At 42.5% G+C, this 26610-nt stretch overlaps 1 protein-coding gene across 1 annotated transcript in view; it reads right to left on the bottom strand.

The window, feature by feature from the left end:
* Positions 1-948: 948 nt before the first annotated feature.
* Positions 949-26610, bottom strand: part of LSG1 (large 60S subunit nuclear export GTPase 1) — a 32743-nt gene continuing 7081 nt past the window's right edge. The window contains exons 6-14 of the mRNA XM_080657773.1: positions 24586-24646; positions 23331-23507; positions 16130-16543; positions 13648-13749; positions 13352-13495; positions 10367-10490; positions 7763-7842; positions 6295-6468; positions 949-2284 (exon numbers count right to left, since the gene is read on the bottom strand). Of these exons, the coding sequence (XP_080513899.1) occupies positions 2105-2284; positions 6295-6468; positions 7763-7842; positions 10367-10490; positions 13352-13495; positions 13648-13749; positions 16130-16543; positions 23331-23507; positions 24586-24646 (1456 nt within the window). The 3' untranslated portion in view covers positions 949-2104. The remainder of the gene's footprint in view (positions 2285-6294; positions 6469-7762; positions 7843-10366; positions 10491-13351; positions 13496-13647; positions 13750-16129; positions 16544-23330; positions 23508-24585; positions 24647-26610) is intronic.

The raw sequence follows: 26610 nt of genomic DNA, 5'->3' as shown, positions 1-26610 counted from the left end.
CATGGCTGCCGCCATTTTTGTTGGGATTTATCTTCTATAATTGAAACTTTGTAGCCTGGAGTGGAGGCCTGGGCTGGCCAGGGTGTGCGGAAAGCTTGGCTTCCTCCATCGCCGGGGAAACCCAAGCCTCCCTCCTGCTCTCTCCCTGGCCGCAGCCATCTTGGTTGGGTTAATTTGCATACTCGCTCCTGATTGGCTGGTGGGCGGTGGCTTGTGGGTGTAATGGAGTGATGGTTAATTTGCATGTTACTCTTTTATTAGATAGGATTAGAATACTACTTTAAATAAGCACATGCTTTGTCCATTCAGTATGGGTTTCTGCCATCTGCCTGTGACTATTCTTCAATAAATGGAACCAAGCATGCCTTCACATGCCAATGCTTGTTCCTCTTCTATCATGATATTTTTAGACGGTCTCACTTCTCTCAGATAAAAGGGAATGAGCCCTGGCCCATGTGGCTCAGTTGGTTGGAGCATCTTCCCTGTGCACTGAAGGGTTGCAAGTTTGATTCCTGGTCAGGGCACATACCCAGATTGTGTGTACGATCCTCAGAGGATTAAAAAACACACCAATAAACAAACACAATTTTAGAACACCGTTAGCTTTGCTTTTTCTAGGTCTGGTTGATCTGAATAACCTTTCACCTGGTATTTTAATGAAGAATTAGAACACATCTCATTCATTACCTGTATAAACCCTCCTTGACTTATCACCACTTTTGAGAAAATATCAAGAATTTCTTCACAGGCTCTAAGGCCACCTGTGGCCTGGACTTGCTACATTCCATCCTGCAGTGCTCCGTCCTGCTTTAGGCCCTACCCCACTGTGGTCATTTTCTGGACTGTCCTTCCTGCCACATGGTAGGTGGTTAATAAATATTGACTAAATAAATACATGTAAATTTGTCATTCCCTAGATATAACACATTTTCAAATATATCTTTTTTTAATTGAATTTATTGGGATGACACTGATTTGCAAAACCATACAGGTTTCAAGTATATAACTCAAAAAAACATCTGCATACTGCATCGTGCGTCCATCACCCAAAGCAAAGTCTTTTTCTGTACCCATTTAAATCACCCCTTTTCCAACCTCCACCCCCTTTTCAAGGAAAGACTTAACTGTGAATTCATGGGTGAATTTGCGCGGGGGGGAGTGGTGGTATCTGTAGGTCTTCTGATATATTTTACAAAATTGTGTACATGGGAATGTCCATTTTTCTAAGAAAACATCCATAACTTTTGTTCAATTTCCAAAAACATCTATGACCGAAAACAAGGTAATGATCTGAGTTAAGGGAATGAGGCTCAGAGAAAGAAAGAAAAAAGGGAGACAGAAGTAAAGAAGTCAGAGGCTGTAACAGCCAGTGTATTATAAACGTATTAGATAATTAGAACAATTGTGATTTTAAATAAGGTAAACCGCCCTTGATGGCCACAAGTACTGAGGACACAGGGATTCCTATGCGTAAAATAAAAACCAGCTGATTACCTGCTTCCTCATTCCGTTTTCTACATGCTTCCCTCTGTAGTCATGGCTTATATGATGGTGATTTTCAATAGTCGGTTCTGCTTTCCACGGGCCTTTAAAAACTATATGCCACCCTCCACTCCCCCGCCCCGCCCCAGCCCAATTCCAAGATCTGATATGCCTTCTGCTGTATCAGGGGTGTGTGAAGTTGAGAATAATTAATCTAAATAACGCACTCATAAAATCCCAGTCAGGTTTTAACAAATTAAAATTGTTTCTAAAGAATGTGGAATGTCCAAATAGCAGTGTATCTACATAAACCAATAAAATGTTAGTGGCAACTTAATTTTATCTTTTAAAAAATTTCCCAACGTACAAATTAGTATACATTTGTGTATATTCACACAAATATACATCGTTTTTCCCCCACCTTAATTCAGCCTCCCACAGGAGGTCTCAGGCTCCGAGATGACTACCTTAGAGCTGGTGCTCCAAGGAGCCCTGGTCTTGCTACCATAGTGACCGCTGGGTGTGGCTGTGCGCTACGGAGCAGGTCCATTCTGTAGCACCACAGGCCAGGAGCAGCTTGTTCTTTTCCAGATGCACAATGCAGATGCCGCTTCGGTTGTGTTCATGTATCCAGGTGCTTGTAGAGTCGACGACTTTTCTCTTTTTTATTTCTGTTGCCATGTTTTTTCCAGGGCTTCCCAGCCCCGCTCTCAGAGCTCACAGTAGCTGCAGTCACCAGGCCACTCCCAGGCTTGTAGCCCATCACAGCCTGGACTCCTTTGGTCAAAGCTCTCACATTTTCCTAGCAAATAAGAGACAATCTTATTTAGGATATCAGCAGTCTCCTTTGGAGGATATGTATAGTATTATTTATGGAAACTCCAAGATAGCGGGACTTCCATCTCTCACTGGTCCTTGCTCCCTGTTACTTAAATAAGTTTTCAGCATTCTGTCTTCAGTTCATTCCCACCCACCCCTCAACTTTCCTTAGTTCCATAGCTTCAAATATTATCTATAACTAGATTCATAATACTAGCTTCTTCCTGGAAATCTCTATCTTTATATCAAAATTCAACCTGCCTCAATCTAAATTTAGTTAGAAATGGACTCTCCATTCTTTATTTTAGTGAGTGGTATAAAGAATCCACCAGGCTGGCCGAAACCGGTTTGGCTCAGTGGATAGAGCGTCGGCCTGCGGACTGAAGGGTCCCGGGTTCGATTCCGGTCAAGGGCATATACCTTGGTTGTGGGCACATCCCCGGTGGGAGGTGTGCAGGAGGCAGCTGATCGATGTTTCTCTCTCATCGATGTTTCTACCTCTCTATCCCTCTCCCTTTCTCTCTGTAAAATATCAATAAAATATATTAAAAAAAAAAAAAAAGAATCCACCAGGCTGCCAAGACAGGACACTGTCTTTGTCTTCCTCATCTATCACACACAGTCAGCTGGCCACTAAGTTCTGTTGATCCCATCTCTAGAATTTTGTTCATCTATCCGCTCCTCTCCATCTAACCCCCACTGCTCTAACCCAGGTGCTCATTAGCTTTCTCTGGGCCACTTACTGCAAGACTCTTCTAATCCAGCATCCACATTTCTTTCTTTTTGTTTTTTAATTCTCTATTGTTTAAAGTATTGCATGTCTCCTTTTTTTCCCATTGGCCGCCCCCACCCCCCAGCACATGCCCTCACCCCCCTAGTGTCTGTGTCCATTGGTTATGCTTATATGCATGCATACAAGTCCTTTGTTTGATCTCTTACCCCAATCCCCACGCTCTCCTGCCTTCCCTCTGAAGATTGACGGACTGTTTGACAGCATCCACATTTCTACAAGATCTCTAATCACGATTCTCTTTTCCTGTCCTCACAAATCTCTGATGGCTCCTTGTAGCCTGGTGAATCATGTTCAGATTCTCACACAGGACACATAAGGCCACCTACAACATGGGCTCTTTTAATGATAAACCCTACATTCCTGTATCTTTATGCCTTTGTTCATGCTACTCCTGCCTGGAAATATGGTCCTCACCACTCCTTCCAACTGGCACATTTTTATTTGTCTCTCAAAGTCCAGCTTAAATATAATTTTCTCTCTAGAGTTCTCATTTGCCCACTTTGCTCTCAGCTCTAAGATAACTGTTCTCTAGTCTGGGTTCACAGAGTCTTGATTTATACCCTGTGCTAGACTTAACATGTCATGTTAATTGTTAACTTGCCTGTCTCCCCTTTGCTAGAATGTGACCCCCCTGAAAGCAATAACTGTGTCTTATTTTGATATCCCAGGTCCTCGTGTATGAGCTGGCACATAATAAGTGCTCAAAAAAGTTTTTGTAAACTTATAATTTAAGTAAAATAAACAAAAAAAATTTTAGGTTTACTTAGTAGAAAAAAATTCAATCCAATATGATTTGCGAGTATAAAGCAGGATTTCATGATCGTAGAATAGACATTACTCCAGAAACTAAAGCTTAGATAATTATAACTATACTGTAAGTTTTCAGCTTTCTTATTCACGACCTTTAGAAACATTTTGTAAAACTTAAAACTTAAACTTAAATGTCCTGTATAACAGTAATAGGCCCAAGAAAGAACTTCTAATCTTCCTGCATATTAGTAACTTTTCTTCTAAACATTGGTAGACTGGGAAATAATTCAAACTAGGAGCCACAACAACCTAAATTCTAGTCCAGCTTTGCCATTTCAAACAAGGGTCTTTAGGTAGTTCACTTAGCCTCCTTAAGCCTCAATGTCTTCAATACTAAAATGGGAATAACATCTGCTTGGTGTGCCTCACCATGATCACTGTGTGAGGCACAAATAAGGCATCACACAAATACAGAAAAAATCATTCTCTGCATACACCTGACTCCTGCACCCCATTTTTTTGGTTATAGTAGATACAAAAACATTAATAAATATTAGGTACAGTTACATGATTTAACTGTTCTGCACATAAATTTCCTCTTTAAAATGCAATATACAATTGTACCTTTGAAGGATACTAGACTTATTGGGTGGCCACTTGTAAGTTATATAAGTGTCTATTCACGATGTTGCACACATAAAATTAACGTAATATTGTATATGTCAACTATAATTGAAAAACTTCTTTAAATTTAAAAAATTGTACCTGTGATACAAACTAGTGATTAAAATATGTTGGTTTAGAGAAAAGACAATCTACTAAATGAAAGAAAAATTTGCAGATCATCTATATATATAAAACCCTAATGTGCAAATAGACCTAACGGCAGAACAACCAAACAACCAGTCACTATGACGTGCGTTGACCACCATGGGGTGCACGCAGAACATGGCGGGCGTCAGCAGCAGGCGGCAGAGCGCGGAACATGCGGGCGTTGGCCGCAGCAGGATGGTGGAGCAGGTGAGCAGGGGCACCAGACCAAGGCTGGGTGCTGGTTGCAGTCATCGGGATGAGCCTCTGATGGTCACAGAAAATTTTTTGCTCCTGCACACCAGGGTCCCACCTGGCATTTGCACCTGCTGCCGGTGCCAGCCCTGCTTGCACCCAATGCTGGTGCCTGGTGCCAGCCCCGATTGCTCGGTGCTCTCAGAGGGTGCAAGCGGTGGCTGCCAGCCCTAATCGCCCCTCAGGGCTTCTCCACCTCCCCCTGCTCCTGAGGGGTGATTGGGGCAGCAACCATTGCTCACACCCGCTGCTGGCGCCGGCCCTAAATACTCCATGCTGTAAGCAGGTGTGAGTGGAGCTAGCGCTATCAGCACGTGGGAGTGGCAGCAGTGGGAGCAGGGCTGCCAGCAGATAGGGGACTGGGGGCTGTGGCGGGAGGGGCTGGGCAGGGGCACGGAGGATGGGCTGAGACCTGCCGCTTGCTGTGCCCACCGCAGCCTCGCGGCTCACAGTTCCTCCAAGGTGCACGAATTCGTGCACTGGCCCCCTAGTAAATAGGATAAAGATTCATATCCAGACTATACAAAGAACTTTTACAACTCAACAATAGAGAATCCTCCAGAGAAGAGATATATACGTGTGCTAATGAGCACATGAAAAGATGCTCATACAACTAGTCATTAGGAAAGTACAAATCAAAATCATAAGGTACCAATTCATACACAGCAGGATGGCTAATATAAAAAAGACAGAAAATAAATACTGGCAAGGATGTGGAGAAATTGGAACTTTCATACATGCTGGTGAGAATGTAATATGGTGCAGTTACTGTGGGAAGTTAATGTGGAGTTACCATATGACCCAGCAGTCCCACTCCTAAAAATATACCTAAGAGAACAGTAAATATATGTCCACACAAAACTTGCCCAATGAATGTTCACAACAGCATTATTCATAATAAACAAAAAATGGAAGCAACCTCGATGTCCATCAACTGATAAATCAATAAACAAAATGTGGTCTATCCTTTCAATGAAATATTATTTGGCAATAAAAAGGAATCAAGTACTGATTCATGGATGCACCTTGAAGTCACTATACCAAGTTAAAGATACCTGTCACAAAGACTGCACAGTGTATGAATCCATTTATACAAAATGTCCAGAATAGGCAAATCTATAGAGAAAGTAAATTAGTGGTGGGCAGGGCCTAGTGGGAAAGGGGAATTCGGAGTGACTATTAATGGGTATGGAGTTTCTTTTTGGAATGATGAAAACGTTCTAAAATTAGATAGTGGTTAAGGTTGTGCAACTCTGTGAATATAATATAAACTACTGAATTGTATATTCTAAAAGGATGAATTTTATGATGTGTGAATTATATGCAGACAAAACTGTTATACAAAATGTGTTGGATGAGAAATTAAGAAAAGCTATAAAACTTACTTGATGGAAAAAAGCTTTGTCAACAACATTTTCAATCTGTTTTGCTTTTTTATTCCGACCTGGCTGTGTTTTCATTTCACCACCATCCCATTTGTTCTCCAGTAGTCGCTGGTGTTGATACTGAAAGGTCAGGGGATCTCTCCCCGGAGGAGGATGACAGTACAGGAGTTTACCCTATAAAGACAGTAGGAATGGTAACAGCACATCACAAGTGCCATCTGTCAGACAAGGCACACTCTGATGGAGCTTTCTGCTTTTGATTAAGTTAGCTGAGTTGAGTTTTGGTTAACTACAACAAAAGAGTCCTAATAAACTGATGATGATCCTTGGTGTTCTAGAGGCCTAGCCTCCTGCCATAGCCCCCAGACAAGAATAAAATCTTCTTTGCTCCTTTTTAAAAAAAAATCCTCACCAGAGGATTTTTTTTCATTTATTTTTATTATTTTTTAGGGAGGGAGGGAAAGAAACATTGATGTGAGAGAGATACATCCACTGGTTGCCTCCCGCATTTGCTCCAACCAGGGTCTGGGATTGAGCCTGCAACCGAGGTATGTGCCCTTGAATGGAATAGAACCCAGGACCCTTCAGCCCACAGGCCGATGCTCTTTCCACTGAGCCAAACCGGCTAGGACTCTGTGCTCCTTTTTACCTCACTTGCATATCTATTAAGTATGTACTTTTCAGTACACTTATGACTATACTTATGATGAATATTTTCCAAAGTGAAAAATAGGACACAATTGGACAGTGACTGTACTAATGGGATCCTGGGCTGGTTGCAGTTGTTCACTGGGTGCAGATTTCCCTCTCCCGTCGTAAACACTCTAAAAACTATTATTTTTAATGCATCTTCCCATCCTCCAGTTTTATAAACTGTAAACAAATAATTTATCGATATAAATATTCCATTAACTACTTTCTCCCTGAACTGAAGGCAAGAGAATATGCCTGCTCACTTTTATTTTCCATAATAATCTCATGAGATAGATACTATTAGTTCCTCCTCCATTGATGAAGAAAATCCAAAACTTAGCATGCCCTCATTTATAATGAGAATAATAACCTAACAGACTTATGTATTATTAGTGAGATAATAAGTGTAAAATATTTGAAAGTATTCCCAGCAGGGTTTAGCTTTGAATAAATGTTAGCTATTATTGTTATTATTGTTGTTACTAGGTAAATGTAAGGAGAAAGACACATAAACACTATATTACAGGGAAGATTGTGTTATAGGAGTGGAAAAAACAGGTGTTCGGAGACCTTTGTCTCCTTCATATTAAATTGTCAGTCACTTTACTGATTTATATGATGCTAGCTCTCTTTGATCAAAACTATAAATCTAGTTATAAAACAATCTCAATGAGAAAATATCTCCTTTATAACTTAACAGGTAGTCATTTTCTAAAGTCATACCATGGAGAAAGACCTGTTTATTCAAGAGCAACAAGAAGCAGGGTTCCCTTACATTGACATAATCCTTCAGGATGTAGCGTGCAGACCGAGGCTGGTCTGGCTGCCCATGCGCTGTCATGAATCCTCGCATATCTGTGAGGAGAAAGGAATTTTGCAAAACCTAAGTTAGAAGACAGAATATCACAACAAAACAACTGTGGTGATAACTTAGACCTTTCCCTTAGTGCACTAGCATCCGTACTTTCTACTTTGAAGTCAATTATCATTGTGGAAAATATTTTGGTTCACATGATAAAAACATTTGACAACCCAGGAGAATAGACCATATTGTTTTATCTGATATCTCAGCACCACATTGTGACACATACAACTTCTTTCTACTCCACTTCTCTCATTGATTTTAAACATTCAAGGCGGCTTCTTGTAGAATGCTATGTTGTCATTATTAGCAAAATCAAAAGCAATAGAGCAAGTTTTCTTATGTTATCCCCACACTTTTTCCAGTTTCCCAAAGAGACAACGAAGATCCTTTTAATACTAACTCAATTAGAAGAGAGGAGTAGAGCACAGCGGATAAGAATATAGGTGTTGGCAGCCAGGTTGGGTTCAAGACACAGCTCCCTCACATACTAGATGTGAGTTGGCTCTTTCCGTTTAGAATAGTTAGAATCCTAGAGCTCACACCACACAAAAAAGTAGGTTCAGGCAGATTAAAAATCTAAAGGTTTTAAATAAGAAAAGATATTACAGGAAAATAGTTTTATCCTTTTGGGATAGAAATGGTCTTCCCCAAGTAAAATGCCGAAAAGGAAAAAAACAACCAACAATCCAGTCTATTAAAATAGTTAACTTCTATGTTAAAGAAACCATAAACATTGGGAAAACACTTGTGGCACATGTAACAAAGAACTCGTACAAATCAAGATAAAAACAAATAATGCATAGAAACAAGGAGATTTCCAAAAGAAACATAAATGGTTAACAAACATATGGACAGATGCTCAATTTCACTTTTATTTAAAGAAATAAATTAAATCAAGAATTATTTAGCAACATCTTTTAAAATTAACTGCCAGAGACTATTCTTTATGGACCTGCACATGGCGATCTTAGAAACTGTACAGGTGTGGTCATCCCTGCCTACAAACTGGCGTTTTCCTTTCTCTAACTTGCTCCGTGTCCTGGAGAGAAGTCTGATTAGGAAAAATGGGTTCTCATCCAGGCTGTGCCACTGACCAGACACCACCTTGGGCAAGTGAGTTCATGCTTTGATTTCAGATTACTTGTAAAAAAGGGGAACAAGAGGTGAAGTGATCTTTAAGGTCTCTTCTAGTTCTGTGATTTTGCGACTATACCAGTTTTACCACAAGTGCTTAGTATCCATCCTTGTTCAAGTCTCTCAACTTAGCCCTAGCTGGTTTGGCTCAATGGATAGAGGGTTGGCATGCAGACTGAAAGGTTCCGGGTTCGATTCTAGTCAAGGGCACATGCCCAGGTTGCGGGCTCAATCCCCACTGTGGGGCGTGCAGGAAGCAGCTGATCAATGATTCTCTCTCATCATTGATATTTCTATCTCTCTCTCCTTCTTCCTTCCTCTCTGAAATCAATAAAAAAAATATTAAAAAAATAAAGTCTCTCAACTTAGGTAAGTTCAAGTTCTGACTTAAGCACTGTCCCTATCAAATCACTTTTGTCTGCCAGGAAATAAAATGAACTGCACTCCTTCCTAGGCTGGTGACAATTCTTTTAAAGGCAGGTCACACATGCACAGAAATGCTTCTAACATTGCTACCCCTGTAAGTAGACATAGGTTCCCCCAGACAACCTTTAAAGTTTGTATTTAAGGTAAATAAATTACAACCAACTGGAGAAATCATAGGCTAAGGTAACTCCCACGTGGAATTGAGGTAAAACATGGAGGTGGGAGAGTATGGACTCATTTTAATGTTGAACGAGGCTTACAGGGGCTGATGGAAGGGGAAGGAAGAGGTTTTGTATCCCTATTCCCTATCTTAACTGCTCTGTCCTGCTCTAAGGGCTTTCCCTTCTGACGTTCCCCGCATTACTCTTCTATCCTGCTCTGGTAAGCACATTTTCTTCCCTGTTTTGGGAGAAGTCTCCAGAAAAAGCCAACCTAGCCTCAGGTCAGAACTAGTGCCTACATTGGGTATCAGCAAAGCGGTGCATGTCCCATGGGCCTTTCCTTTAAAAGTGTGTGGTAACTGCTGACAGGCCCTGCGCTCCCTATGGAAGCTCTGAACACTGCCACATCGAGGCCTCTACATGCAAAGGGCCCAAGACCAGGACAGCATGGAGGACGTGTCTCCCCAGGGAGTGATTTCTGAGGTGAAGGGAAAGTGACAAAGAATACAAAGCATCTTCTTCTCTAACTCCTAGAAAGTACCTAACACACTGAAGTAAAATACCACTCAGGTGGCGCTCTGCTCTCCTCCACTACCGGTGGACCCTGAAGCCACCATCCAACCAGATACCTGGAGGCCACTTCACAGGCAAGGCCAACAGAGAAAACAAAAATATCAACTCTGGAAGATCACATGACAAATGCTAAGGAAAAATTCTGAATTTGTATCTTTGCAGAGGACTACTTCTCTCATTAACTTTTTTTGTTCATGTTTTAAGATAAACCACAACTCACATCCATAAGCTGACAGCAGTTCTTCTGATGTTGGAGGCCGATGGGGATCTTCATCCTCTCTAGGCTTTATGATGTTAATGCCATAGGTAGCTTCTAAAACATGTCTTGGAATATTCTGGCAAACGTAAGCTTGTCAAGGAAACCATTCCCTTGAACTGCCCCCTTCCTCCCCCTGGTGTCTGGCACATGCTTGTAGCAAAACCTTTTCACCTCTCCAAAAGAGAAGTAGTTATTCATTAATTAAAAAATTTTTTTCCTTTTAAACAAAGCCTTATGCACCAATGAATCCTTTTAAATAATAATTATTAAAATATTTCTGAAATACATCTTAAAGTTGACAAATTTTTACCTAAACTATCAATTTGTGAGATAATCCCAATCATGCCTAATAATAGACAAACATGTAAATTGACTATACCTCCGCTATCGCCCACAGCCAATCAGAATGAGTATGCAAATCAGCCCAACAAAGATGGAGGTTAATTTGCATACGTAGGTGCCCAGCAGCCTGGGTCCTGGGAACTTTCTCAGCACCCAGGTCACTCTGAGGTAAGGCCCCCAGTGGGTCCTGAGCAACCTGGGAAGGGCCTAAGCAAGGGAGCTCCTGGGCAGGGGTGGAGCTGGGCGATCTGAGGGAGCTGGGGGTCCCCTGTCCAGGCCCCAAGCCCCAGCCAGAGGCTTGGGGCTTGGGCAGGGGCGGAGCCGGGCAATCGGAGGGAACTGGGGGGCCTCTGCCCAGGCCCCGAGGCTATAGGCTTGGCAGGGGTGGAGCTGGCAATCAGAGGGAGCTGGGGGAGGGGGGCCCTCTGCTCAGGCCCCGAGGCTATAGGCCTGGCAGGGGTGGAGGTGGCGATCGGAGGGAGCTGGGGGTCCCCTGTCCAGGCCCCAAGCCCTGGCCAGAGGCTTGGGACCTGGGCAGGGGCGGAGCTGGGCAATCAGAGGGAGCAGGGGGGGGCCCCTGCCCAGGCCTGGAGGCTTTAGGCCTTGGCAGGGGCAGAGCCAGAGATCAGAGGCGATTGGTGTGAACTACAGAGGAAATAACCTTTTGTGACCGCTCACTGGCTAAGCTCCCTGTTTGCCACTGGTAATATTCTTAGTAACTTGGGTATAAGAATCCAAAAAGGTGATCTAGGGTTTTTCCACCACACTCCTGGAGAAAAAAATGAAGGTCCACTGCTGAGGGCTAAGAAATGTCATATCCTGCCCTAGCCAGTAAGGCTTGCCGACCGCAGGGTCCGGTTCGATTCTGATCAAGGGCATGTACCTAGGTTGCAGGCTCCTCCCTGGTTGGGGCCCAGGTCAGGGCTCATGCAGGAGGCAACCAATCAAAGTGTTCCTCTCACTTTGATGTTTCTCTCTGTTTTTCCCTTTCTTTTTCACATTCTCTAAAAATCAATGGAAACATATCCTCAGGTGAGGATAAAAAAAAAAAAAAAAGAAAGAAATGTCATATCCTATGAAAGACACATCTTGAAAATGCCTAAAGGAAGTTGTCATTTTTTCATGGTGAAGGGACTGGAGTCCGTGCTGATGAAAACACCTTGGTGGCTGCGGTGACTGGCAGTGGCTGCAGCAGCGGGGTGATGGGGCTGGTGACTTCCCCTGATCAGCCCGGTTGCCTCAGTAGGACATCCCCTGAGGGCTCTCAGTATGTGAGAGGGGGCAGGCTGGGCTGAGGGCCGCCCCCCCCCCCCCCCCGCCCAGTGCACGAATTTCGTGCACCGGGCCCCTAGTTCAAACATAAAGCACAGAGAGTCTTAGTTTCTAATTCTTATGACCATGTAAGGAGAATTTATTTTTTTTTCTCTTGTCTATCCATAGATTTTTCTTAACCCACTTACGACTTTCTATCTTGTACCACAGTTACTTATGTACATGCTGCATAGCCCCGACAGACTGAATCCTAAAAGGGCAGGATCCACATCAGACTCATGCCAGCATCCTCCACAGAACCCACCCTAATGTGGCTTGCAATACATTTTTTGAGATTCATCCAGGTTGCTATAGAAGATTTAGTACATTCTTTTTTTTCCTCTTATTTTTCAATTACAGTTTACTTTCAATATTATTTCGTATGAGTTTTAGGTGTACAGCATAGTGGTTAGACAATCATATACTTTGCAAAGTGCTCCCTCAATAATTCCAGTACCCACCTGGCACCATACGTAGTTATTGCAATATTATTGACTATATTCCCTATGTTGTACTTCATGCATTCTTTTGAACAACTATATTCTATTTTAGAAATGTATTATATTTTGTTTATCATGGTAAATAAATTTGTACTTATTTCTTATAGAAAGAGAAAATAAATGGGGGTAAACAAAAAAGCTGTGGTCTTAAGTGTAGTCATTAAAGTCTTGTCAAGAACCATGCAGGGCCTGACCAGCATTGACCTATGAATCAGGAGGTTACAGTTCGATTCCTGGTCAGAATATATGCCTGGGTTGTGGGCTGGATCCCCAGTGGGAGGCGTAGAGGAGGCAGCCAATTAATGACTCTCTCTCATCATTGATGTTTGGTTTTTTGCTTTCTCTCTCCCCCTTCCTCTCTGAAAAATAAAAATAAAAAATCATGCAGTATCCACCTCAAGGGTTGTCTTGAAAATTAAATGAGGTATTACTTGGTAAGTGTTTAGGAAAGTACATAGTATTCGATAAATGTTAGCCATAATGATTATGGTCACTCAAGTAGTTAAATGGCAGTGTCAGGAGTCCAGTAGGTTTGCAATTGGAGGCTGTGATCCCAGGTTGGGATCCTCCATTTATACCAGTCTACCCTGCTGCAACCAGGATGTGGGGTTCCAATTCTGAAGTCCTGATGTATCTCACTATATAAACCTGGGCAGAGCACTAGTAAATATTTTAGATTTTTCATTCTCAGATTATCAGTCCTGAATATATCAATGCAAGACAATGTCCAAAATAAACTTGAAGCCCCAATTCACACATAATAACCAGGGTCTTTACCAAGTAGAAAGGATATCAGTGATATAGGTGGAACGTGATCTCTCATCTGGTCAATTGGGAGGATTCCATTGCAAGTCATCTCAGCCTTGGTAGAGACAAAGGATGGCATCACCAGGCCTGGGCAGTCACATAAGCAGAGGCCAGGTTCCACAAAGAGAGTCTGAAAGACAAGTAAGAGGATTTTATGTTGGGCATACAGAAGAGGAAGGGAAGGAAGAGCAGCACATGAGTGACACAGAACTTCAGAAAATACCCAGATGGAGGAACTGACTGAGTAGGAAATTCAGAGGCCAATGCTGTAGCAATAAATACCTGAAAATGCTTGGTGTGACCAGGTGTGGCAGACACAGATACTTTCTTGTTGCCCATGATAGTGTTGATTGTTGAACTCTTACCAACATTTGGGTAGCCCACCTAAAAGAGACTCAGACGTTACTGAATAGTCAAACAGCACACCTATCAAAGAACCAAAAATATGATATAGATAGTGGCAACACTAGCATGACTCTGGTTGTTTCTGAAGGTTATTTGAAATACACGTTGTTTGTTGTCAGACATTTTCCCACCCGTGGTATGGGTATATTTGTTCACATTCATCTCCAGTGATGAACAGTACATTTTATTTATTTTTAAAATATCCTTTTATTGATTTCAGAGAGGAAGGGAGAGGGACAGAGAGATAGAAACATCAATGATGAGAGAGAATCATTGATCGGCTGCCTCCTACATGCCCCCTACTGGGAATTGAGCCCACAACCCAGGCATGTGCCCTTGGCTGGAATTGAACATGAGACTCTTCAGTCTGCAGGCCGACGTTCTATCCACTGAACCAAACCAGCCAGGGCAGTACATTTTATTTTTATAAGTTTTGCTATCACAACAGATGCTCCAGTAAAACTTACCACCTTGTTCCCAGCTCTTCCCTCCCCACTTCCCATCTACAGACATTTCAGTTCCCATTGGATCTTCCATACTGGGTGAAGCTGAGCATCAGAGATATTTTCATTATCACAACATAAATTATTGAGCCTGCAACCCAGGCATGTGCCCTGACTGGGAATCAAACCTCAACCTCCTGGTTCATAGGCTAAGACTCAACCACTGAGCCACACCAGCCAGGCCAATTATTTCTAATAACATTAACAAGTTTCTGTCTTGCTGGCCAAAAAATTTCAAATGACACAATGAGTTGAGGTGGGTTATCAAGCTATTAAAATTCTTCAATTACTCGGGTTCTGGGTGAAACACTATCCATTCTTTCACCTCTATCTCTTCCCAAATATCAATAAATCGGAAATGTCATGTTGCCTCAGATCAAGCAGAATCATATAAAGGAACAAAAGTTGTTCTCAAAATGACAAGCAAACTTTTTGCTCAAATTAAGCCACCCTTGTTCTATGCCTTTTCTCAGGCTTTCTCCCAGGCCTCCAAACCCAATCCACTCTCTTACATGGTCCCAAGAATCCTCCGTTAACATGCCTGGAAGGTTAGAAAATACCAATCTCACTGATATAAAATTCCAAACTTTCACCTCTATTACAAACTTAAAATGGACACACTTGCACCATTCCAGTCTTAACTCTCACTACTCTTCAAACTTCAACCACACTCGATCACATGTTATGCAATGAACACACTTTCCCATTCCTCCTGCCTGTCTGGATGCCTTCCACTGTCACTTGTCAAAACCTTACATCATACTTTAAGATAAACCTCTTAACAGATTTCAGGTAACTGCTTATTAATTTCAATATTCTTCTGTTTTGTATTTATATCTTCATTACCTAATATATTATTATATGCGTAAGTGCTATTTGTTGGGGTGAGAGGAGAGGACTTTTGTTGCTGTCAACCTCCCCCAGCCCAATCAGGTTCCCTCATGATATATACAGTATATTCCTATAGGGCATTGAACTTCCCCCCTCTATTTGGATTACAAGATCTATGAGGGTGGGACTGTGTCTGCCTTGTCTACACTATCTATACCCGGCCAGGCAGGATGCCTGGCATGTAGTACGTGATCAACAAATGTTTGCAGAATGAGTCAATTAACCTATTTTAGGATTTCTACAGGAGGGAGGTTGCTTCACATTTCCATAAACATGAGGGAAGTTGGGCTTTCTGGTACATGTGGAAAATTTACTTTCCTCCACTATTTTGTTTCCTGGATGGAAGATCTTTAAAATAAATACCTTCTCTAACATTGTACATTTCCTTAGCTAAAAGATGTGGCCAACTGGAACCAGGCTGTAACCTCTTCAGGTTTGGGCACTTTTCACAGCTATCTGGGATTTAGGGTATATGGAGTTAGTAATGCAATCTCCTTTCCCTATTTGTAGTGTTTATGCAACTAAAGCATTTATCATATTTTCCCTGTCCCCAAGATGATGGGAATCTCCCAAACACACTTCAGAAACACTTAGAATATAAGTTGTCAAGGATCACAGGATACCAAAAGCCTACCTTACCTAAAAAGCCCATCTTTCTAAAGGTAAGAACATCAGACTGGAAGTCCAAAGACAACCTCAAAAGCTCTCATTTTAGTACCGCTTGGTAAGTCACATGATAGGCAGTGCTGAACTGGAAAGAGTGAAGACTAATAAGAACAGGGCCATAACCAATACAAGCCTTGAGAAAATTCACTGTTTTGAGTTGGGCTTTGCCTGTCACTCCCACAATGGCAGTGGGCATTCCCTATGATGCCTAATTGGTCTCTGGGGTTCTAGTGCAGCTACCCAGGATGGAGAATAAAGACTGTCATGTGGTAACAAATTTATGACATATTTCAGCTTACCAGTCCAACAGTAAGGTGCTGATCTTTCACCTTCTTCCCAGTGTGCAGCTGCTTAAAGATCTCCAGTAGCTCCTGCTTTGATACCAGGTGGCTAAAATTGCGTGTTTGCCTATTCTGCGGGGTTTTCCTGCTCTGAGCCTTGGCATCCACAGTACAGCTTTCCTGCCAGTCCTGGCCACAGGCTTCTTCGTTAGGGTTGCTGTCCTCTTCCGAACATGTCTGCCAATCCTCCTCCTCCTCCTCCTGACAGTCCTCATACTCACTGTCGTCTTCATCACTAGCGACAACTTCACTAAGTGAGAGAGGATCCCTCTCTACATGCCGAGTCTCACCTTGTGGAATTTCAGCCTCATCGAAACTGGAGTTTTCAGAGTCAGTTCTGTTGGCTTCTTCAGCATCTGCATTTGCTTGTTCCTAATGAAATAACAGGAAACAGAAAAGTTCAAACTGTGTAACTGCACTTTTTCACTCCAGTGAAAATACTCGAGTTGGTTATCTAAGATGAACACAGGACAAGTTATGAAGGAGGCCAGAAAAGGTGAATATGCAATGTCCATGCTATCAACAGTGGTGCCCTTGGTGGAGGGGAGGAGCCGTGGGCCTTCCCTTTATACCTTTCTGTAGGACTTGAACTTTGTACAGTAATATGCATTACTTTTGTAATAAGTATATCTTTAAAGAAGCACAGGTTTAGGAAAACATGGGTTTAGGAAAGCACGGGTTTAGGAAAGCCCATGTCAAGCTGAATTCTTTGGCCGTACATTATTTTGCAATGGGCTGCAGAATAAAACAAAGCATTTTTCATTAACAATAAAACATTTTCTTCTCTATACAAAGGAAGAAGGGTTTAGCGTGTAATTTGAGTTTCATTTTACATTTGCATTTTTAAAGACAGTGGTTTGAATGTTTAAGGAAACTGCTATTCTTTTATAATTGGCACTAGAGGCCCGGTGCACGAAATTCATGCACAGGGGGAGGGGGTTGTCCCTCAGCCCAGCCTGCAACCTCTCCAATCTGGGACCCCTCGAGGGATGTCCGACTGCCCGTTTAAGGATCAGGCTTAAACGGGCAGTTGGACATCCCTCTCACAATCCAGGACTGCTGGCTCCCAACTGCTCGCCTGCCTGCCTTCCTGATTGCCCCTAACCGCTTCTGCCTGCCAGCCTGATTGATGCCTAACTGCTCCCCTGCCAGCCTGTTTGCCCCTAACTGCCCTCCCCTGCAGGCCTGGTCACCCCTAACTGCCCTCCCCTGCAGGCCTGGTTCCCCCCAACTGCTCTCCCCTGCAGGCCTGGGTCCCCCCCAACTGCCCTCCCCTGCAGGCCTGGTCATCCCTAACTGCCCTCCCCTGCAGGCCTGGTCCCCCCCAACTGCTCTCCCTGCAGGCCTGGGTCCCTCCCAGCTGCCTTTCCCTACAGGCCCGGTCGCCCCCAACTTCTCTCCTCTGCTGGCTTGGTCACCCCTAACTGCCCTCCCCTGCAGGCTTGATCGCCCCCAACTGCCCCCCTTGCAGGCCTGGTCCCTCCCAACTGCCCTCCCTTGCTGGCCATCTTGTGGTGGCCATCTTGTGTCCACATGGGGGCAGGATCTTTGACCACATGGGGGCAGCCATCTTGTGTGTTGGAGTGATGGTCAATCTGCATATTACTCTTTTATTAGATAGGATAGAGGCCTGGTGCACAGGTGGGGGCCAGCTGGTTTGCCCTGAAGGGTGTCCCTGATCGGGGGTGGGGGGGGTGGGTTCCCTTGGGGCGTGGGGCGGCCTGGGCGAGGGGCCTGTGGTGGTTTGCAGGCTGGCCACACCCCCTGGCGACCCAAGTGGAGGCCCTGGTATCTGGGGTTTATTTATCTTCTACAATTGAAATTTTGTAGCCTGGAGCAAAGCCAAGCCTTCTGCTTGCTCAGTGGCGGCAGCCTTTTCTGTTGGGATTTATGTATCTTCTATCATTGAAACTTTGTAGCCTTGAGTGGAGGCCTAGGCTGGCAAGGGCAGGCAGAAAGCTTGGCTTCCTCCATTGCCGGGAAAACCCAAGCCTCCCTCCTGCTCTCTGTGGCCGTAGCCATCTTGGTTGGGTTTATTTGCATATTCACTCCTGATTGGCTTGTGGGCGTGGCTTGTGGGTGTAGCAGAGGTATGGTCAATTTGCATATTACTCTTTTATTAGATAGGATTAGTAAATCAAAACCCCTTGGAGATAGCTCCCTGTGGAAAATGTAGGAGCAACAAAACTGAACTCTGTATATGGAAATTATTCACCAATTAAAGATTTCCTTTGGAGAAAAATAAAATCATGTACTATTCATGGGTGTATTAATTCTTCTGAATTCCTACTGATAACAAAGCAGAAACAAGGCAATTTACAGTATTACTAATTTGTAACAAGGGTGAAATGGTTTGAATTTAGAAGTGATGTAAATAAACCTTGCATCATTTTCAAATAGTCTACAGTGTTAGCATGAGCAGCTATCACAGATGGGGACATTATGAACTCAGTTAAAAATGTATCTTAGATTTTAGGAAAGCGATGTAAACAAAATGTGAGGGAAAATAGGTATGATTTCATGATAATGCCTGGCAACTCAAACAGAAACATGGAATTGGAAGCAATTTCTATGATAAATGATCAATGTAAAGAAGTCATTGTGTGCCAAAACCAGTTTGGCTCAGTGGATAGAGCATCAGCCTGCGGACTGAAAGGTCCCAGGTTCGATTCCGGTCAAGGGCACGTAACTTGGTTGCGGGCACATCCCCAATAGGAGGTGTGCAGGAGGCAGCTGATTGATGTTTCTCTCTCATCGATGTTTCTAACTCTCTATCCCTCTTCCTTCCTCTCTGTAAAAAATCAATAAAATATATTTAAAAAAAAAAAAAAAAAGAAGTCATTGTGTGCTCTTCTGAGTAATTTTAAAATATGAAAGAGGCAGCCCAGCTGGTGTGGCTCAGTGGTTGTGTTGACCCAGGAACCATCCAATTGATGATATTTTTTCCTCATTGATATTTCTATCTCTCTATCCTTCTCCCTTCCTCTCTCCCTTAAAAGCCTAAGTGGTCGTCACGCTATGATGCCCTCACGCCGTCACAAAATGGCTGCATGCACAGCAGGCACATGCAAGTGGGCAGGGCTGGGCTTGACGCTGCGTGCACGGCACGGAGCCTGCCTGGGAGTCCCGCCTGGCCTGCCTGGGGGGGGTCCCCTGGCTCCACGCAGCAAGACCTGCCTGGGGGGTCCTGCCTTCAGGCTCTGACCTCCGGCTCCAACCTACCTCTTTTGGGCAATTCATCGAGGAGCCCCGGATGGGTGGGCGGGGCCTACCTCTTTGGGGCAATGGATCGTGGGGCTCCTGCCCTGTGACAGGGCACAGGCCAGGTTGGGGGACACGCCCCCCCGAGTGCATGAATTTCATGCACTGGGCCTCTAGTCTACACTAATAAAAGAGTAAGATGCAAATTGACCGCACATTTGCAACACCCACTAGCCAATCAGGAGTATGCTAATTAACCAACAAAGATGGTGGGTTAATCTGCATAAGCAGGCACTGCCCCAGACACTCCGGGCCTCTGGGCAGTGTGGGAAGGTGGAAAGGTGGCTCCGGGCCGGAGTGGAAAGGTGGCTCCGGCTAGAGCGAAGGCGGTGCCGGCAGCCAGGGGAAGGAAGGCCCAATCTTGCAAGAATCTTTGTGCTTTGGGCCTCTAGTATGTAATAACAAGGTAGCTGGCATTTTGTCTTAGGAAATCATGAAAAACAGATTTCAGAAGACTTAGAAGTAGTAAATGGAGCCTAACTTTTAAAAAGGAAAAACGAGTATCTTCCACAAACCACACACTATTAACCCAAATCTGATATGGAAACAATTCCACAGTTAACTGGTGAGCCATAAAAAGAGACATTCAGCAACAGGGGTTCCCTGAGTACAGACCATGCCAACAAACTCCATTTCTCTTTGAAATCTACTACTTGGTTGACAGTTTAGGAAATATCATAGGTGTAGGAATTAATCCTTTTTCCATTTTTGACAGGGTTATTGGGTTGGTACATCAGGGCTAACCAATATAGTTGTATACACACACACACACACACACACACACACACACACATTTTTATTGATTTCAGAGAAGAAGGGAGAGGGAGTGAGAGATAGAAACACCAATGACGATAGAGAATCATTGATTGGTTGCCTCCTTCATGCCCCACACTGGGGATCGAGCCCACAACCCGGGCATGAGCCCTGATCCGAAATCAAACCATGACTTCCCTGGTTCATAGGTTGACACTCAACCTCTGAGCCACCGGCTGGGCTATTAAGATTCCAGCAAGACAATTACTGAAATAACAGAAATGATGGTTAAGAGGACAAACTATGAAGCCAGACTGCCCAATGCCAACAGGCACTTACAATTATTGTTGAAAAGAATAAATGAATAAAATACATAGTGCTTAGAACAGTGGTACCTGGCATAAATTTTCTAAGGGTTAGTTTTTATTAACAACAATAACATTGTGATTGTTATATCCTTGCAACGGCATTTGTATTAAATGCTTGGTACTGAGTGCTCAGTAAGTCCACAAAAAGTTACAGAGCTCTATGCTTGGTCCCAGTTGGTCCTAATCTATTTAACAATGTTACCAATGACTGGGAAGAATATATAAAAGGACAAACATACAAAATATGCACAAGATTCAAAGCTGGAAGAAGAGAAAAACAAACTGCACAACCAAAATGAAGTCTACCTTCACCCCATATCACTAATATTTGAAAGGAATAGTAATATCCTAAGTTTAGTATGAGGTCTGCTAAGTCTATTCTTTAAATACTAGTGGCCCTGTGCACAGATTCGTGCACATTGAAAGGAAATTAATTAAAAGAAATATTTTAATATTGCTATTCGCCCTTTTTCTGTAATAGAATTATCAACCAAATTCACGATGACAGATCAAAACATACACTGAGTGGCCAGATTATTATGATCTCTGAATGCATAATAATCTGGCCACTCAGTGTATATCCTATATAATAAAAGGCTAATATACAAATTGTCCCCTCGACCAGGAGTTCGACCAGCAGGCAGGGTGGCCAACCACCCATGTTCCCTTCCCCTGGCCAGGCTGGCTGGACCCCACCCATGCATGAATTCATGCACTGGGCCTTTAACACACACACACACACACACACACACAGGCCAGATTATTATGCATTCAGAGATCATAATAATCTGGCCACTCAGTGTATGTACGAATGGCACCAGCGAGAGCTTTCTATGTATTGCGCATGCGCAAGTCAACTTAGCCACACACACACACCCACAGTAGGTCCTGGGGTTATATCGGAGATCCGTTCCTATGGTGCAACGTAACACGATTTTTGCCATAAGTCGGAACCCACCTATGTCACTCACATGGAGCACATACACAGCAGTAATGAAGTGAAGCAGTAAAAAAAATTTAAAAGATAACAATTCCTGACCTTTACTTGTGGTAAATACAGTAAATAATAAAAAACATAAAGCATGTATGTATATACATCAAAATGATTTTTTATAAATAAATGGGAGATGGCGACCTAACCATGAAATGACATACGTCAAGTCCGATGTAACCAAAGGACTGCCTGTATATATAATAAACTTGCTTAATTAGACTTCCTTTCTGATTTAGCTAAACTTTTTCCAGCCCAGTGAAGCACCTCAACTTCTCTTTCAGGTAATTGTCAACAACACAGCAGTAAATATCAACACGAAGCAGATTATTATTGTAGACCATGCAAGAAGAACAAGGGTAAAATATTTAACTGCAGCAGTGTTTGACTATATTCTGCGCAGTGAGAAAACCTGAAGTCATTTTCAAGGTCCACCATTTCTTACTTCTTTTCAGTCAGGTCAAGTTTCTAAGCTTTTTAAATCTCCGTTTTCTGGCTAATGAAAAGAAAATAGGATTCCACAGAGTCGCCTATCTACCTACTCCAGGACTTCAAATGAGATGAGGCACGGAAAATGCTTCACAGACAGGTTCAAGTGTAAAATGTTTGTAAAGCAAGTCATGCAAAGCAAGTCAAGTGTAAAGCAAGTCGTGTTTCTGGGCTGAAGAAACTGTAAGGAGGCTAGTGGTCGCTAGGGAGAGGAAGCCCAGTATTGCTACATGATGTCATTACCTGGCGCCCACAGTGACCGTTTCCAGGCTGGGCTGGGTGGTGGGCTGCATTTTGTGCCCTGTGGTCTCTGCAGCATCGGCTGCAATTTGGTGGGGTGTTGTTCTGGGGTGGTGGCGGGGCCTGTGTCCCACTTGGGGCAAGCCGAGTGTTGCTTTGTCGGTGCCAGGTTCATGGTGCCATTTCTTTGTAAATGGCCAGTGCGCATCACAGCAGCTCCTACGCTGAGCGTCTGCCCCCTGGTGGTCAGTGCGCATCATAGCGACTGGTTGGATGGTCGGGACACTTAGCATATTAGCCTTTTATATATATAGATTTTTGGGAATTGGTTGTTCACAGCTTCAATGAGCCAAGAACATCATATAGCTCCTTTGAAAGGGGGTGAATTAACAAAAACTCAAAATTCCTTCTAACTTGTGAACTCAGCAAAGGGTGGGTGTTGTATTCACTGCACCTAGCTCAACATACTAGTCAACAGATGATTGATAAAATAAGAAAAAAGGAAAGGAGGAGGATAGAAGAAAGGATATTACGTTAAGTCTCTTCCTGTTCCAAGATTTTATCACTAATTTCTTTTCATAGTTGTTATTTTTTTTATTAGAAACAAATCCCAGCCCAGTCACTGTGGCTCAGTGGTTGAGTGTCGACCTATGAACCAGGAGGTCATGGTTCAATTCCCGGTTAGGGCACATGCTTAGGTTATGGCCTCGATTCCCAGTGTGGGGCATGAAGGAGGCAACCAATCAATGACTCTCTCATCATCAATGTTTCTCTCTCTCTCTCTCTCTCTCTCTCTCTCTCTCTCTCTGAAATCAATAAAAATATATTTTAAAAGAAATAAATGCCAAACTGTTTCTATAAAATTTGGGTTAAAAGATATTAAAATGAGTATCAGTGTGTAACATAGAGCCTTGGAATGGCAGAGACGTCACCTTGTCACCCATTTTTCTATAGGTCCTCCTACTATCATAGCACTTAGGGAAAAAACAAACAAACAAACCCCCCAAATTTCCATAAGTCTTCCTAAAACCCAACCTGGAAAAGTCCCGCAGGTTACCTTAGAGTCACCAATTAGTGGGATGGCTTCAGCCAAAGCCGACCAGAAAATAACCTTCACATTTTCTTTTTCAAAGTATGTGGCCCAGGCGCTCCGCTGCTCAGAAGTCAACAAGTCTGCCTTATTTATCAGAATAACATTCTCCTTATCGTCATCTATTTCTTTCACATAACATTCCTAGGCAAGACAAAAATAATTAGGAAGGCCTCTTCCCACAAGTAAAAATTAGGCTAATTATACTGAAGGACCACCCCTCCTCCAGCTATGACTAAAAGTTTTCACTCCCCTCAGTTTTAAATCATTCCTAATTTAAATAATTTTAATCATGGCACATTCTACCGACCCTCTCAGTAAGCTTTGAAAAGAAGTAAGGTCACATAAAGAAATACTCTCAACCTAAGAAATTGGAAGGGGTAAAAAATGCTTTCCTACCCTGTTGTAAAACAGGTCCTTTTGTCCTTAATAGTGCTGAATTGTTCCTTTTAAACAAGTTAAAGAAACACCTGTAAACTAGATTTGTTGGCCAGCAGGGACTATTTTTCAGCCTCATGATAACAGCCAACAATATTTAATGTAAAATTTATTTTTGAATTCTAAAAGAAAAGCAAGACTCAGTCACTGAAATGAATTCCCAAGTTTGGCTCTGCATTAAGAGTTTCACCATTAAGATTCATGTTATTCACCAGTGGATTTTAAAATAATCTATACTATTACTACTATAGTCCTCAGTAGGAAAACTTCACGTGTGTTTTATTAATTCAAAGCCTATATTGCATTATTTCATGTGATTCTCACACCTTATTAGCCCCTACAGTGGCTTATAAACTTAGTTTATTTGTAAACTACCACAGGGGGTAATAACTAAAGTGTGAGAAGAGAAAACTTAATGGGATGGATAAGAAGTAAAATAACCAGGAATATGTCAAAGTAAGTAAAATGCTACTTTGACTGGTGTCTCAAAAAATGAGAGACTGGCAAATGTCTATGAACAAAGCGGCTTCTAAATGAAAAGCTAGAAAGTTCACGTCGGTGTCTGTGCCGTCCAGCAGATAGAAACAACTGTTTGAGAAGAGAAAACACCTGTCACAAAGAGTCACATTATGAGAGCTCCTAACCCTCGGAGGAGAGAGAGGCCTAACTAAACAAAGCTAGAGGAGAATACAGAACGCTTGTCTAGCGTATTTCTATCAATGATGCTGTCCTCCCAGTGCTCCTCCAAGGATGTTAGATTTGAATCTTATGACACTTTACTTACCAAATCCTCACATCTAAACAGGAGCGGGTTTCGAGCATCTACTATCTGGACCACGATATCGCTGAAAACAAATGTGAGATATTCCAATCATTGTGAAGTGAAAGGAAATACTGACCATATAGTAAGAGAAGCAAACATTTTCCATATATTAAGCATTTGACATATTTAACTTTTTAAGGTACAATTATTCCCTGTTTATATATGAGGAAACTAAAGCTTAGAACAATTAAGTAACTTGTCCAAGGTTGCCAGCTACCAACTGATGGAACCAGAATGGGAACTAAGGTAGTATGGACCAGGGACCATGCTCATAATCATAATATTGTCCTGCTCTTATACAAACAGCTCTGATGCTGTTTCACTGCTAAAATTTTACCTCACCTTCTGGAGCGATAAAGTGAGGTCCACCATATATTTAGTACTTAATCTAAACCATGTTAACGCCTCAAAAAAACCCTAATATATTTATCACCTGCTGACAGCTGCCCTATCAAAGCCTACATCTAGCAAATAATCATCCACCTACTCCAAGAGTGGATTTAGATGGCAAGAATCCAAAACAGCAAAATATCAACTTAAGTTGCCACCCTGAAGCAGAAATGACAAGTCCAACTTCTTCAATCACATATAAGATGTATAAAAAACTTTCTGCCTTGGCCAGGTGGCTCAGTTGGTTGAAGCATCATCCTGTGCACTGGAAGGTTGGAGTTGGATTTCTGGTCAGGGCATATACTTAGGTTGCGAGTTCGATCCCTAGTCGGAGTGAATATGGGAGGCAATTGATCAAGTCTCTCCACCTCCCTTCCCTTTCTTCTCTCTCCAAAATCAATAATAATAATAAAAAAATCTTCAGGTGAGGATTAAAAAAAAGAAAAGAAAACCGCAGTTGATAGCAAGCCCCTCAAAATGTGGTAGGGACTATAGCAGCCCAGCATTGCAAGCAGCATAAATATTTCACTTTACTGGGAGTATCCTCCCTTCCTTCAGCTTCTGTGTTTAGAAAAGATGTTTTTTAAGAGCCAGTGTGACTGCCACTGGAAAGGAATAAGTTGCAGATGTACCCCCTATTCCCTTACAGCAGTCTCCAAACACGTATCTGGTTAGCCTTTTCTGACGTAACTCTTATGCAACCATGGCGAACACCAAGGAAATGCATGAAACCCAGTTGCCATTGAGGGCAGGGTTTTTGACAATGTACAATTCCTTTAAAATAGTTCAATTTCCAGCATAATTGTGTGATACAAAGGAACTCACAGACTTGCTCATTTATGATAGATTGTTTTTAAATTCTCAAATTAAGCAAGCCCTAATATTTTCTTCTTTAAGGTAATATCTACTTTAAAAACTGTATTTAAGAGTAAATGCAAGAATGACTGCAAAAAAGCCTAATGAACTAAAATTACAAACTTTATGTCTACCTACCAAACATGTAGAAAGAATAAGAACAAATAATCAGCTTAGAAACACCAGTAAGAGAAGACAAATTTAAGACAGCTTGCTTCGTGTGTTGAATTAGGATGCAGAGAAAAGTGCAACTATGTACCAGGAAGGCGCCTATGTTACTGGAATGCAGTGTTCTGCCCTCGAAATTTCCTGCATTTCAATGACATGTCATACATCAAATCTTTTCTGATAACTATTTTTGAGATTAAAGAGGCAGATGGCTTAGCTGCCTGTTACCTAATGGAAGGAGACATGGGTTGTACAGAACACACTAGTAAACATTTCCTGTTAAAAGATGTGGTGGTAGTCACTTTATTAATAATATTTCTATGTAACTCAGATCCACACCTCCATGTAAAACACACTATATTCGTGGAGGTAGAAGTATGTTCTTATAAAAAGAGAAATATCACATAACAACAGTAACACAAGTAACACTGTAATCCAATTGAATCTAACTAAAAGTTTCAACAAGGACAGGCTCACGCTGGGGAAACCAACTGCTTATTTAGGGGCATAAAAAGCGTGTAAAGAGCCGTCCTGTTAAACATGGGAGAACACGTATGGTTACTTTTGTTCCCT

Source organism: Plecotus auritus (genome assembly GCF_963455305.1).
Source record: "Plecotus auritus genome assembly, chromosome: 2".
NCBI classification, from domain to species: Eukaryota; Metazoa; Chordata; class Mammalia; order Chiroptera; family Vespertilionidae; genus Plecotus; species Plecotus auritus.
The sequence above is the reverse complement of the archived record's forward strand: the minus strand, read 5'-3'. Positions and strand labels throughout refer to the sequence as shown.